Source organism: Perissodus microlepis, chromosome 22, assembly GCF_051167445.1.
Source record: "Perissodus microlepis isolate ML-2025 ecotype Zambia chromosome 22, ASM5116744v1, whole genome shotgun sequence".
Classification (NCBI taxonomy): domain Eukaryota; kingdom Metazoa; phylum Chordata; class Actinopteri; order Cichliformes; family Cichlidae; genus Perissodus; species Perissodus microlepis.
In genome coordinates, this window is record NC_140481.1 from 12,033,007 (window position 1) to 12,047,793 (window position 14,787).

General features: G+C 40.9%; 1 protein-coding gene across 3 annotated transcripts in view; it reads right to left on the minus strand.

The window, feature by feature from the left end:
* Positions 1-14,787, minus strand: part of col16a1 (collagen, type XVI, alpha 1) — a 77,714-nt gene that overhangs the window by 30,104 nt on the left and 32,823 nt on the right. For 2 of the 3 annotated variants that reach the window (XM_084919231.1, XM_084919229.1), the window contains exons 9-23: positions 11,882-11,914; positions 6,364-6,399; positions 6,220-6,270; positions 5,958-5,990; positions 5,747-5,791; positions 4,136-4,174; positions 3,957-4,019; positions 3,012-3,056; positions 2,829-2,924; positions 2,494-2,532; positions 1,618-1,662; positions 1,457-1,492; positions 1,237-1,359; positions 498-533; positions 39-74 (exon numbers count right to left, since the gene is read on the minus strand). In XM_084919231.1, coding sequence (XP_084775357.1) covers positions 39-74; positions 498-533; positions 1,237-1,359; positions 1,457-1,492; positions 1,618-1,662; positions 2,494-2,532; positions 2,829-2,924; positions 3,012-3,056; positions 3,957-4,019; positions 4,136-4,174; positions 5,747-5,791; positions 5,958-5,990; positions 6,220-6,270; positions 6,364-6,399; positions 11,882-11,914 — 756 coding nt within the window. The remainder of the gene's footprint in view (positions 1-38; positions 75-497; positions 534-1,236; positions 1,360-1,456; positions 1,493-1,617; positions 1,663-2,493; positions 2,533-2,828; positions 2,925-3,011; positions 3,057-3,956; positions 4,020-4,135; positions 4,175-5,746; positions 5,792-5,957; positions 5,991-6,219; positions 6,271-6,363; positions 6,400-11,881; positions 11,915-14,787) is intronic. The other variant, XM_084919230.1, reaches the window with a different exon arrangement.

Here is a 14,787-nt window from a genome sequence, read left to right on the forward strand (position 1 = left end):
CTGTTTAGCCTCAAACATAAAAAAGACACAGAGCTGACCTTTTCACCTTTGGTACCATCAGATCCTGGTTCTCCCTGCCAAAACATACAAAAAGACAACAGTCAAGAAGGCATATTAGACCGAGCGCATCCTGACAAGCAGGCTTGCTTTGTCATGTCATGTCTCAGCATGGCGTTGGAAGCGTTCTGGCTATAACAATTAGGCAGATATGGGAGTATGTCAGTCCTGCACATACATGCATTGGGAATTGACCCACTTAGATAGCCATGTGAAGGAGTGTTGAAAGTGTGTGCGCGCTGACTTTCGTCTCTTTTGTTCCTTGCTTTGAGTTCAGTACTGCTGGTTGGCTTGCATCTGCTTTAGGAGGGAGTCTTCTACAGTGCTGATGTTAGCATATCTGAATGTGTAGGAATGCAGATGAATAGGCCACGCTGCCACAGAATATGAATGAACCATAAGCTGTAAATGCATGGGGTGGGGGTGGGGGGGCTCAATACCTTCCATCCTTCCTTGCCATCTGCACCTCGAAGACCCTGTTAAATACAGAGAAAAGGGAAGAGGTGGGAAGAACAGGAATTATCTAGAAGCAAGAATGTTAGTTCAACTTTGTGAGAGTAAGGTCATATCCCCCCTCTCCCTCTCTGCTGCTCTACCTTGTTCTCCTTCTGCCCTAACCAGGTATGACAGATGGATACTGGCACTATTGGAAATCGTTGCACAGTGAATCTCATAAGGCTTGAGATTTATATTCTTTTTTTCCCCACCACAAATCATTCTCTATTTCACCTGCTGGGGTAAGTGGGAAGATGCGGAATGAACAGAAAGAGAAACACAATGCACAGGGTGCCGAGTCCTGACTCACTAGAGAAACAGAGAGACGAGTTAAGATTACATTAAGAAAAAGCCCTTTGCCTTGGAGGATAAACTTTTGACAGCATATCACGCCTTCTCCCCTTGAGCTGCTGCAATACTGTGAGAATTACAAGGGCAAATAAAAGCCCAAGGTAGACATAAATGCCACACTTTCCCTCTGAATGATAAGAAAAATAAAATAAAATATATGCATTATCAAAAAAAAAAAAAAAAAAAAAAGTGTGCTCAAGGTTCAATTGTCAGCTACAACTCTGACCGTGTCTACAACTCCATAATAAAGAAATGTAGCAAGATCGTAAAAAAATGGCAAACTTAACATTCCGGTCAGGCGCAGATGACATTCCGGTCAAGCGTGCTACTTACAGGCGGTCCTCTCTCTCCTATCCCTGGTAATCCGGGCTCTCCTTTAGGGCCAGATTTCCCTTGCAAAGCCACTGTGTTGCCTATGTCTGCAGGCAGCACTGGACACACTTCGCATGGGTCACCCTGAAGATTTAACGCAAGTTAGACGTACAATGTGATGATGAGAGAGGACTCAGACAAAATGCATATAGAGATTAAATATAGTGTTTACAAGATATACCTTCTCTCCTTTATATCCAGGTGGTCCTCTTGGACCCTTTGAAAACAGCACAATCTCATTCAAACACTGACATATCGGATCAAAGTTCAAATCATGTCCATAACCTGGAAGCCCATCCATACATTACAGAATATTAATCAATGTTTAAAAAAGTCTCTCACTGGTTCTCCAGGGAATCCATCTTCTCCTATAGTTCCTTTATCGCCCTGTAAATACAACAGCTGTTTTACAGAAAGCTTTTTTTTTTTTTTAGTAATAAGACATTTCTTTTTGCCTTTGCTGGTCCTTGATGTGCAAACAATCAACTAACAACTTGCAAGCAGGATTTGCATAAAGCATTTACACTGGGACAGGACCTTGAGTATCCTCAAAACCACTGCATTTACATTATTACGTTGCAAAAAACATTGCATTTTCAATTACTTTTCTGCTAACTAGCCTATTTAACGCCATGATACTTAGTCAGGTATCATGGTTTCAACTATTTATTAATTACATGTAGTAACCATTTCAGTTGTTTGTCCATTAATTTAAGCAAACTTTTATATCGCTTGCTTAAAAAGTCGCCATTTCAACTATCTGTATATTAACTTTAGTTTAACTTTTAGCTAATAGTTTCAACTGTTCATTTATTAATTAGGTAGATATGTCACACATTTTTGATATTTGTTCTTTTTAGTTAAACATTTATACCTTACTTTTAGCTAACTATTTGAACTATTTAGTTAGCTAACTAGAACTTATTTGTTTAGTTTTTTCAACAACTTTAAGTTACTCTCAGCTTTTCAAACTCCTTACTAACAATCCTCCTCCCTTCTTAACAAGTATCTTCTTAACAAATACATGCACATATCTTTTTCAAGTTAGTGAATGCTAATGCTAATGGTAATAGTAGCTGCAGTGGTACCTTCCGAGATACAAAGGCACTCGAGTGCCACGGCCTTGAATGCTTCATATATTAAAGCAAAAAGGACATCTTTATTATAATATGCCTAAGAGCATTATTATAACAATAATAAGTCAAAATGTAAGCTTACCTTTTCTCCTTTTGCACCGCTGGGTTCACCAGGAGGGCCCTGGGAAGGAAAAAAAGGAAATGAATCTTTTAAAATGCCATTCTAAGATGCTTTTAGACTTTAATCGGGAGCAATCTGATCAAAAGAAAGCATTCTGCCACATCCTGCCATGTATTTCTGAGAGCTGTGGCTAAATCCCCCCCCCACAAAGAAACACACACTTTGGTCAAATAGAAGCCATTTCTAAAATGAGGATAAGGACATTAAGATAATCAGTGCAAGGACATTGTCCAGTAATTGTGTATATCATTCTTCTGCTTTCTGTGACCAGTTCTTTAATTAAAAAGCGTACTCACTGGAGGACCTGGTTTTCCAACCCCTGGTAGGCCTGGAAGTCCCGGCCTTCCTGGCTCTCCTGCCAATCCTTCCGGACCTACCTTACCAGGGACACCCTGGGAAACAATTTCAAAACATATCTATTAAATGCAAACTGGACTGTAAGATGTGACAGGTTAATTGTAGACGTGATGCAGACAGACCTTCTGTCCCTTGGGGCCGACCACACAGACCGATCCCGCTCGACCCTGGGAAAAGGTGACAGACAAAAAGAGAATTGCCATCATCAGTGCCAACTCCAAATAATCAAACAAGCTGTGTTGAAATTTATCTGCAAAATGTCTTCATAAATTGTTAAAGACACTTGTTTTCCCCCATTTGTCTGATGTTCCTCGTCTGAGAAATAAGACAAAAACGGGAGAAATGTAGAGACTGTAAGATGTATCGTCTTCAGTGGTGCATACGTAATATTTTCTCCTTGCCTGATTCAAGTCACATCAACAGCACATTCATATTCACAATGTCAGATGGATGGGAGACTTAAGAAAATCTATCCTCCACCAAATCCATCTGGCCACAACAAGCACTTAGCCCAGTGAATGTGAGTGTGAGTGCGCGTCTGACGCTGAAACCAGGGGAATATCTCAGAGCACACACATGTCGTAATTTGTTCCTCAAAACTTTTCATGCGTCTACAGGATCACTGCACTGAACAGGGAAGATTAAAAGGTTTAAGTCTTCCTGAATAGACGCCCGCCTGTGTGAGAGACGAACAGCACAGTCAATGAGGCAGCATTGATTGTGCAAGCTTTGTTGCTCTAGCCTAATCTAACAGGCATTAACAGGCCGACTTAACGCAATGGGAGAGAGAGAGGAGGGGGGAATAAATATCAATGGGCGCCTGAGCTTAAATAGTAATACCGTATGAGTTTACTGAATATCCGCTCCAGCTTGATAAAAGTGGCTGCATAAGTGGATGTGCGTGAATGAATTAGTATGTTTGTGAGTGTGCACTCATGTTTGTGCTATTGAAAATGTAGATTGAAAGCTAAACTCTAAATTTCAAGCCTGAAAGGTACTTTGGTTGATTCTAACGCTCTAATTTGAAAGCAAAAAGAAGTAAAACCAACAAATACAAAAACACCTACATCCTTTCCTGGGGTGCCTGTTAGACCCTGTGGACCCCTCTCACCCTTCTGACCTTTGTCTCCCTGGAGAATCAGAGGGGGGTGAGGAATGAAAAAGCAAGAGGTTAGACTTTAATTAGATGATCATTAAAAAGTCATATCTTTATTATTCATCACCAAAAGTTTCTTAAGCTCTTCACCTTGTACCCAGCTGCTTCGCCCCAGTTGGCAGGGGTCGCCTGTGGAGAGAGCGAATGGAGACAAGGCCCAGATCAATGACCTGGCTCTAAAGAAACTCTAAACAGCCACACACACCACTGGAGCATAGCAAAACAACACAGTGACCAGTTGGCAACCGGTAAGGGCTACCAGCAGGGGCCATATGCCCCATTTGGACACACACAAACAAACAACTTGAGAAACAGGAGCACATTATAGAGCAGCAGTCCGAATGGCTTTACATGCTGCATATTAATCAGACGCAACTCATTGTTGAGAATCTAAATTTAATATAGAAACAGAGACCCGGGGGTTGGTTTCACAAAGCAAAGATGGATTTTGTGGATGGATTAGATCAAACTAATTCAAATTCTTCATCTGTTGCACAAAACACATTAGACCTTGACTATCTTAAGCAGGAATGTGTTGTAATAAATATTGGATCAATTAAGACTTCTCAACAACAACATAAAAAAATAAAGTGCTGACTGAGTGATCACACCCAACCAAGTAACACAGATGGAACTAAGAAGAAAAAAATTGTGCTTTTTGAGAGATAGTGGATAGATCAGTGGAAAATGTGACATCAGATCAGAATGAAACGGTCTACTTCCTGCCTAATCTCGTGAATTCATGATGTGATTTGCAGAGAAGGCACTGGCAACATATGTGTGAATGAATGTAAAAGTAGGGTTACTGGTGTTTATGTTTCTTAAACCTGAAATACACCCGGTTTTATTTTATTCTCTTCTGCCCTGTTGGGTGCTGCTGATAGTCTGAGTCTTAAGGTTTGCTAGCCTAAAGGTAGGCGGTCAAGTCAGTCTTTATGTTTGTGCAACGCTCTAACTTTCTGCATTCACCTGTGGCCACGAATTGCGGCTAGTGACCGAAAGAGTGAGCCCACAAATGTCAAGAGTGAGAGACAAATGTCAGAAATTAGTTTCCTACGGGGGTTCCTGGCCTCAACCTCAGAGGAGGGGTGAGGAACTCAGTCATCCCGGGGGGCTGCTCAAAATAGAGCCACTTCTCCTCTGCATTGAAAGGAACCGGTCCAGGTGGTTCAGGCATCTGGCCAGGATGCCGCCTGGATTTCAGGCATGACCACCCAGGAGGAAACCCCAGGGCAGACCTGGGACAAGATGGAGAGATTATGTCTTTCAGCTGGCTTGGTAATGCCTTTCTATACCTCTATGAGAGGTGGAGGCAGTGGCCGTGGAGAAGGGAGGTCTGGGCAATTCTGATTAGAATGCTGCCCCCTTGACACAAAGCCAACTAAGCGGTAGAAAATGGATTGATGGGTCTGACCTGCTTCAGAGTAATCGAGGATAAAATTTAAAGCTGATCTAACTCTTTAAACTAGTCAAATCTATCCTTTGAGAAACCAAGCCCTGCATATATACTTTCATGCAAATTCGGTGAGTCACTCACCAAGTAAATAAACATACAAAGCACACCATCATTCCCACTGCATAATTAATACTGGGAAAAGGATGCTGGAAAATGAGGTTTCAAATAAAGCTCAAACTAAACAGCTAGGGGGTTAGCAGGGCAGTGGAAGGTGCTGCTGTAACCTTGGCAGTATTGGCACTCACCGACTCGCCTTTCTCTCCCTTCTGCCCCTTGGGTCCTTCTGTGCACTGAGGTTAGAGACACTTGGTTGGCATGTATAACCACAGACAACTATTGGCCAAAATTTCAGGCTCACTGCACTGCATGCCAAATAACTACAAAGACCAACCCAAAAAACAATGCCTTTCCACAAAGCGTGGCGTGAGTGTGACACACAATGGAAAAGTAACTTACTGGACCTGAATGGGAGCCAGAACAGTCATCACCCTGAAAATAGAGAGAGGTAGAGAAAGAACAATGATGTGGGTGATGAATAGAATCAGTGAACACCGAACAATGCGTACCACCTAGATGGTAATTGGTCAACAGCCTACATCGTATTGGACTACAGCAATATCAAAGCGCCGAAGCAGACATGTCTAGGCACAAGCGATCGTATTGCTCATACCTCTGATATTAGTCTTACTAGCCCCCCCCCAAAATCCTTCATACTCACCCGGTCCCCTTTTTCACCTTTCAACCCAGCAACCCCGCCGAAGTTTACAACCTGCAAAACACAAAAACGCTCAGTTACCCACCAGCCTGATTTTATACCACTTTAAATAGAAAGAAAGAGAAAGTAAAGATCAGAGATCCTTACATTTTCTTCCCTATTCAGGAGTAAACACCCCCCACACTACAGACACAGAGAAACAGAGATTTATTATTATATGAGTTTAACATCCACTGAAGGACCTGCTGTGTGCCTGAATAAGAGATGAATGTTGCAGTTCAATTTGTCCCCTGGCAGTGGCACTGTTGCACAAAAACAAATCGAATTCTGCTCTACAGTATGCAGTCAAAAGGGAAACAGAGGTGGGCACACACGTGTACACACACACACACACACACACACACACACACACACACACACACCTCCCATGGGAGATGGAGATCAATAGGAATGTCTGATTCCCACAGCACAGGAGTGAGCAGACCAGCTGCTCATCACAGGAGGGTACACACACGCCTGCGCACAAACACTTGCATGCACACTCACAGGCACATGCATAGGAAAATAAGGATTACCATTATAAATAACTGAAGCATTTTTAGCAGAAGTGAGTAATTAAAGCCAAATCCCCAGTCCTGTGTTTCTGGGAGTCTTGCCTTCATATTAACAGAGGGTTTGCATATAAGCTGAAGCTGTGACTGTGCTGTGAAGAGGGCTGTAACAGCACAGAGACAATGTGTAATTCTCCCACTTCTCTCTTTTTCTTTTTCCCTTTTTTGTTTTTCCACCCTCACGCACTCACTCGCTCACTCTTAGCAGCTACAAATCTATCAATGGCTGGCTAGACCAGCTGCAGTGACGAGTCACTCTTTCCAAGCTCTCTTCTGTGACTGTGGGCTTAGTCAAGACCTCTTATACATCTACTTAAACCGTCAGCAGCCTGCTTTTTGTTGTTTGTTCTCCACATTTCTCAAAGTTGGAAAGAAAAGTGTAAGAGCAAAATGTACTACTGAATATCGCTTTAATTCACATCACTTTGCTGGATTTGCTGTCAAATCCAAAACTTTGAAATCAAAGCTTTGGCATGTATACTATGCTTGGCATTGAAGTTGCTGGGTTTTTTTAGCTTCGTTTCGCAAATAAGCAGCCAATACTGTTAAAATGTTTCTTTTGTTTGTTGAGGGAGGGGAAAAAAGAAAATCCCTGACGCATCTGCAATGTGTCTCCCTCCCTCCAACTACTTGGCATGCAGCTGTGTGCTTGTGGAATGGGTCCAATCCTGTGTCAGCTAACATGTTGGCAGAGAGGACAGCTTTTGCATTGTGGAAGTATTCACACTTTATTGTGTGCAGGTTTGATATCAAGTGTTTGCTAGGTGCTACTTCACATTTTGAAGATGCACATGCAGGCTAAGGACATCTCTGTGGATGTGGCTAGTTGAGAAAGTTCAGCTCAAAAACTGCAATGGCTAGCTTTTAGCTAAACATGCAACTTAAATGAAAATTAGCATGCCCGTTGCTTGTTAGGTGGTGGAAAGCTACTGTTATCAGCTCACTATGTAATGAGAATGAGAATGTACACTAGGCTCTATACCATGTAGAAGCTAAATGTGTTAGCAGTGTGAAATATGAAATGTAAATACTAAATAGGATGCAGTGATTTGGAAAGCTCATGAAGCCTCATTTTGTCACAACAGAACAGAAAATATATCACATGTTTAAACTGAGACACTGAAATTGGCGGAGTTTCTCACATGTAAAATGCGCAGAGGTTCACCAATAGCAGAAAGCTGCTTCAGCAAATTGGGGAACGATTTCAGAATAATGTTCCTCCGCATAAAATTGTATGTAATATCATCAAAAGATTCAGAGAATTTGTAGAAATCTCTGTGCACAGGGCCGAAAAACAAAATTAGATGGTCAGGATCTTTGGGTACTCAGGTTGCTCTGTATTACAAACAGGCCCAATATTGTCTGTGAACACAGTTCACTGTGCCATCCACAAATGCAGGTTCAGGCTCTAACATATGAAGAAGAAATGGTAAATGGCCTGTATTTATATAGCACTTTACTAGTCCCTAAGGACCCCAAAGCGCTTTACATATCCAGTCATCCACCCATTCACACACTGGTGATGGCAAGCTACATTGTAACCACAGCGACCCTGGGGCGCACTGACAGAGGCGAGGCTGCCGGACACTGGCGCCACTGGGCCCTCTGACCACCACCAGTAGGCAACGGGTGAAGTGTCTTGCCCAAGGACACAACGACCGAGACTGTCCAAGCCGGGGCTCGAACCGGCAACCTTCCGATTACAAGGCGAACTCCCAACTCTTGAGCCACGATCACCCCATCAGAAGAAGCCATATGTAAACATCACCCAGAAACACTGCCATCTTTTCTGGGCCACAGATCATTTGAAATGGACTAAGGCAAAGTGGGAAGCTGTTTTAAGCTGAGAAAACCCCCAATTTTAAATTGGTTTTGGAAAACATGGACATCTATGCCCATCCAGTGGGCCTCAGGACTAAAGAGGATCTGGCTTGTTATCAGCCCTCAGTTCAAAAACCTGCATCTCTGATGGTATGGAGGGCGCACTGTGCAATTGGCTAAGCAGTTGGCAGCTTGCACATCTGGAAAGGCATCATTGATGCTGAAAGGAATATATAGGTTTTAGAGCAACATATGCCCCCAACCAGGAGATATCTTTTTCAGGGAATGTCATACATATTTCAGCAAGACAATGCTAAGCTGCTAAACTGCATCTCTTACACACCTTTGTAGTAAAAGATTCAAAGTAGACACCTCTGACCAACTGAAAAAATGTGGCAAAAATGCAAAGAAGACCCAAGACTGTTAAAGATACATAGACCCGCCCCAACTTCTTTGAGTAGTTGCTGTCCTCAAATTCAGGATGGGCTTATTATTTTCTTGAAACGGCACATTTTCTCAGCTTAAACATTTGATGTGTTTTCTGTGTTTTATTGTGAATAAATGACGTGTTTATGAGATTTTTCAAATCCTTATTTTCAGTTTTTACTGACACTTCACACACCATCCCAACTTTTGAGGTATTGGGGTTATACTCTAATGAGTTACTTTTCGCAACACGTAATGATATGAAATAAAGGATTACTTTTAAATGGCAGGAGTCTCGTGTATCATCAAGTACTTTTCAAAGTCGAGTTTAGGAAACACTGCACAGGGCAACACTGGCATTACTTTGTAGTCATGTTTCTGTTTTCTTGATGTTGGGCTCTGCTAACCCTTGGCTCAGTATTTTTTAGCTGCTAAAGATTTCTCTATTTTCACCAACTTATGGCCAACTTTGTCTTCTAGCTAAAATGCTCTGGATAACTGGATAATCATTGCAAGGAGAGAAACAACTCCCACTCACTGTCCTGTTACTTGCATATAAACTTTACTGGAAGAACAATGTTTTGGCCCTTAGACCTTTGTCGGGTATCTGAGAGACTATGAAACTGCCAGATACATATGGTCAGCACTTCCTCGGGTGAGGCCAGAAAGTTGAATTTCCAGTAGAGTTAAGTATTACAAGTAAAAGTACATTACACAGGCGTTTTGTCTTCTCTTGCCTATGAATATTTCCTCCTGCACTTCTGTTTTGAAGAAACTGACTGTATGATTAATACCTTGATTAATACCTTAGTCAAAAGTTTCGATATCCCGCACAAAGCACACTCTCTTTTTGACATTGCCATCCCAAAACAAAGGCGCTCACTACTCATTACGCTAACCAGCACAGATCATAATCTATGAGCTTAAACATCTGAGAACACAGGCACCAACATTCTGTCAGGGAGCCTTCTGGTACCACTTTTTGGCAAGCCTTCTCTCCATCTGCCAGGTCTCAAGCCAGCGGACACTAATGCAAATCTACAAGTGTAAAGAAAAATTCATAATCTCCTCTAATGCAATTCACTGAATTATTGTAGTGCATTAAAACTTTCACTGACAAATCTTAAAACAGGAACAAGAAGGTTTTATTCATAGTGCAGGGATTTCAAACTAATTTCATATCGCGGGCCACATACAGCCCATTTTGATCTTATATGGACCAGATCAGTGAAACCTCCCCTTTCTGTCAATGTACAGAAATGTAAGTATACCTTAAATCAATGAAAAATCCTAATATAAGAAAAAGAAGAGCAATTTCAACAGTATGTCAGAGTTTTTCTACACGATAAAGAAATGCTGCTGTAGAAAATAAAAGAAATCTTTCAGCATGACTAATTGGGCTTAAATTATAAAACATAAATGTGTAAAATTATAGAAATCTATAGTTTAATTACTGTGGTGTAATATGAATGGCTATGGGGGAGGCCTTTGTCTGTAGGAAAACCTGTAAAACATGTTAAAAGTTATGTTCTCCTTCACATTTTCCAAAACCATCCAGTGGGCCAGATTGGAGTCTTCACCAGGCCAATTCTGGCCCCTGAGCCTTAAGTTTGACACCCCCTATCATAAAGGAACCTTTCATGAAAACCTGCAGCTTGGCGATGCTGAGCATTTTGACTGACATGCCCAAGAATGCACTCATATAAGAGGAACAAACTATAAAAGAATAGATGAAAAATAATGACATCAAGATTGCGACAAAAACGAGTTTCTAACTGAGCTTTGGGATTGTGACGCACAAGTCAAATCAACCCTTTATTCACATCATTTATGACAATAATAATACTAATTCATATGCCTGTTTGGTGCATTTGTTGGCATCAGCGATGCATAATATCTCCTCGTATTATCAATAGATTCCTATGGGTCGTACAACCATTTTTTACTTTTGAATAAAACAGCTGCCTGTATAATTTGACCAAATTACATTGGTAGCACAAACGAAAAACTCACTTTTGTTTCCTTGAAAGTGTGTGTCTGTGTGTGTGTGTGTGTGTGTGTGTGTGTGTGTGTGTGTGTGTGTGTGTGTGTGTGTGTGTGTGCCCCCAGCGGCAGGGCAAGCTGCATGTTCCAACCCAGGTAATAACCTACATTGAGGAAGTCAGCGGAGGCGGCAGCCCGCATTAGTAAGCACACACCGGAGCAACATAATGAAGTGTCTGGAGTTTTGTATTCTATTTGTGAACAGAACATGCCTATTGTAGGTGAATGACAAAATTAATAGGCAGAAGCAACTCCCAACTGAGACCCAGCGAATAATGAGGTGTAAATCAGTCTTCAGTCAGTCAGCAAGCTGTGAGAATGTGTGGAGGCAGGAGGAAACAGTCCCATGCACAACACACATATACGCAGCCTGCACACACGTATACACAGACACACACACATGGCCTGCATATTGTTTTCGGGTTTCTGTTTCAACAGCATATAAATGCCGAAAGAATTGTTATCCATGCATATGGTTGATATTTCCGGTTCAGATTGCAGAATGCACTGGGGTCAAAGGAAGGGTACATCCTAGGCTGCAAATAAGTTCTTAGCGATTCCTCCCTAACCTGATTTTTTTTTCTTTTAATGAATTCCTAAAGAACGCCAGAATACAAATGCAGAACATGTCAGCTTCACTTTTTGAACCCAGAGCTCTCTTCTGTTGAGGCGACCATCTTATGCAACAAGTGCGCAATGTGGTTAGAAATTCAGTACCGTAAAACCGTAAAACCACATGTGCTTTGTGTGTATGCGAGGCTTACTTTTTCTGCAAGATCCTTGGATGCAAAAATCTCCTGTTGGCAGAAAAGAAGAAAAGAAAGCCAAGAAAGAAAACGTCAGGCACTTTTGTTTTCTTCAATTCATATTTGAGCATGACCATGACCACCATGATTTTCACCTTAATGACTTGATTAGCTAATATTCGGCCATATTGACTCAAACAGATTAGCATTTTAGTGCTGGTGTGATTTCCTTCTCAAATTTGTTTAATCTACATTATTATAATGGTATGTTTCTAGTTCCTTTCCTGTGCTTTGTTCCTATAAGTAACCAAATGCCCTCAAAAATCACAGGGCTCTACATCACATGACATTTTTTCTTTTTAGGGGTGGCATAGAGAAGCTTCTGTTTTCCTATTGCTTGTCCGGCGCATCCCCGTAAATTCATGTTACCATTACAATTCATTGCATCAGAAGAAGAACAAAGGAAGATGAAATAAGGGCCATCTTGGTTGCACACATGGGTCATTATCCTTTATTCTTTATTTTTGGTTTTCATGAAAAAGAAAAAGAGATGAAAGAAGATGAGTAAAGTGAGAGAGAAAGCAAACGCTGTAACTCTGGAGCCCTGGGGTAAGTAAAGAGATGGACCCTGCTGTGCACAGTATAAAAAAAAAAAAAAATCAGACAAAATAAATAAATAAGTAAAAACAGCCGACAACAAGAGGGATAGAGAAAGCACAGAACGCTGAGCGGAAACAACCTGTTCCAAGATGGAAAGTTGGGAAGTGAACAATAAGAAAGCATGTCAGTAAAGGGAAGAGGGGAGAAGTCGTTTTTACAGCTGGTGTTAGACCTCATCATAAAAAGTCCAAGAGATACATGATGGGGAAATGAAACACAAAGGACTATTGAGTCTATTGAGGACTAGACGACCTTTTGGGGGTGCTGGGTTGAAAGCAAGAAAAAGAGGTTTCCAGTGGTCAGAGATAAGAAACACTGAGGGTGAGATTTGTTATACTTCAGAAAGGCAGTACCTGCTGTGACCGCATGACTGTGTGGGTTCACTCCAGGTACTCTGGCTTCCTTTCACAGTCCAAAGATATGCATTATGGACCTCCACTGGAGGTTAAGTGGTGATTTTACATTTGGCGTAGGTGTGAATGTGAATGGTCGCCCTTTCTTAGCCCCGACAGCTTGTCTAGCATATCACCAGGGTAAAGGGAGGTTATGCAACTGAGATTTCAGGATATGATAAAGGACATAATCAGGATATAATAAAGAAAAAAAATGAACTGGTCATTACAAAATCTGAAAGATGGGTAAATACAAAACCAAATGACATATTACACCATGTCATTATTATTTTATGAAAATAAACAATAATCTACAATAATGTTATAGAAGCAACAATTGCTGGGCACCAGTCTTTAAAGGGTTATAAGCAAACTTCCAAACAATTTGACATCCACGATTCTAAAGTGAGAGAGCATTCCCAAGTGAAAAAAATTCCCATCTTCCAAGGAGTGATCATCACACTAACTTCACCCCAAAGTCAGGCATTGCTCAACGAAGCTCCAAAATCCAAAGAGCTACAGTCCACAGGCCTCAGTTAGCATGCGTAATGTTAAAGTTCGAAAAAGACTTAACAAGTATGGCTTGTTTGGAAGGGTTGCAAGGAGAAAGCATCTCTCTTACAGGAGCGTATCAACATGGCTTAGGTTGCAAAGTTGCATCTAATACAACCACAAGACCTTTGGAATAATGTCCTTTGGATAGATGAGAACAAAGTGGACATGTTTGGCCATAATGCAAAGTACTTTTGTTTGGTGAAAGTCAAACGTCAGTACTAACACCTCTTACCAACTGTCAAGCATGGTGATGGAGGCGTGACGATTTTGGCTCTAGACACCTTACAGTCAGTGAGTCAGCTAAAGCTTTGCTGAAAATAGAAACTACACAATGATCCCAAGCACAGCAGCTAATCTACAACAGAATGGCTGAAAAAGAAAAGAATCAAGGTGTTGCAATGGTCCAGTCAAAGTCTAGACTTCAACCTGATTGAAATGTTGTGGTGAGATGTTAAGAGAGCTGTACATAAAAAATGCCTACAAATGTTGATGAACGGAATCAAGATTGTAAAGAAGAGTGGGCCTAAATTCCACAGCATTGTGTTAAGTTATACAAAAAGCTGATTAGTTCAATATACTATACTATACTATACTGCTAAATGTAGTTCTAGAAGGTACAGAATCAGGGGTGTACTTAGTTTTTCATGCACTGCGTCTGCATTTTGGCTTAGTTTTTGTTAAATAAACAATGACATGTGCAATACTGTTGTTGTTTATTTGTTTATTATTATTTTTTAATACATAATGAAAGAGGCATTCCAGTATATAGATTTGAACAGTTCTAGGATGAGTTTTGTGTTGAATATTTCTTTCCACATGCATGAAGAGTTGGAACAAGCTGAGCTAAAGCAAGTGTATGCATAAATCAGATGTGAGGTAGGGAAGGAACAGAATATTTTACAATTTTTTTAAAGAAAAATTAAGTTTTGCTTAAAAAACATAATGATCATAAAAAATGCTCACTTTGATGATCTAAGCTGAGTTTCTTTCAAAAGCTTTATATTCATATTATGCCTCTGTTACCTGAAATCTTTGTTCAGTCTTTATCCTTAAAAAGCACAAAAACACAACAAAAATTAGCCCAAAAGCTACACAGAAAGCAATTCGTCCATCAACGGTTTTTGTCATAAAGGGCTGAACCATGTTAAGTGCTAAGTGACATAACTTTGCAGGTCCCTCTAGAGCCACGGTGTACAACTTTTACTCCAGCCACTCTAAAACAACTTTCATGTTTAGAAGTAGTGGAAGGCTATTTGTAGATGAAAAAGAAAGGAATCCACGTCTATAGAAGTTGTTTTTCGAGTCTCTTCACATATG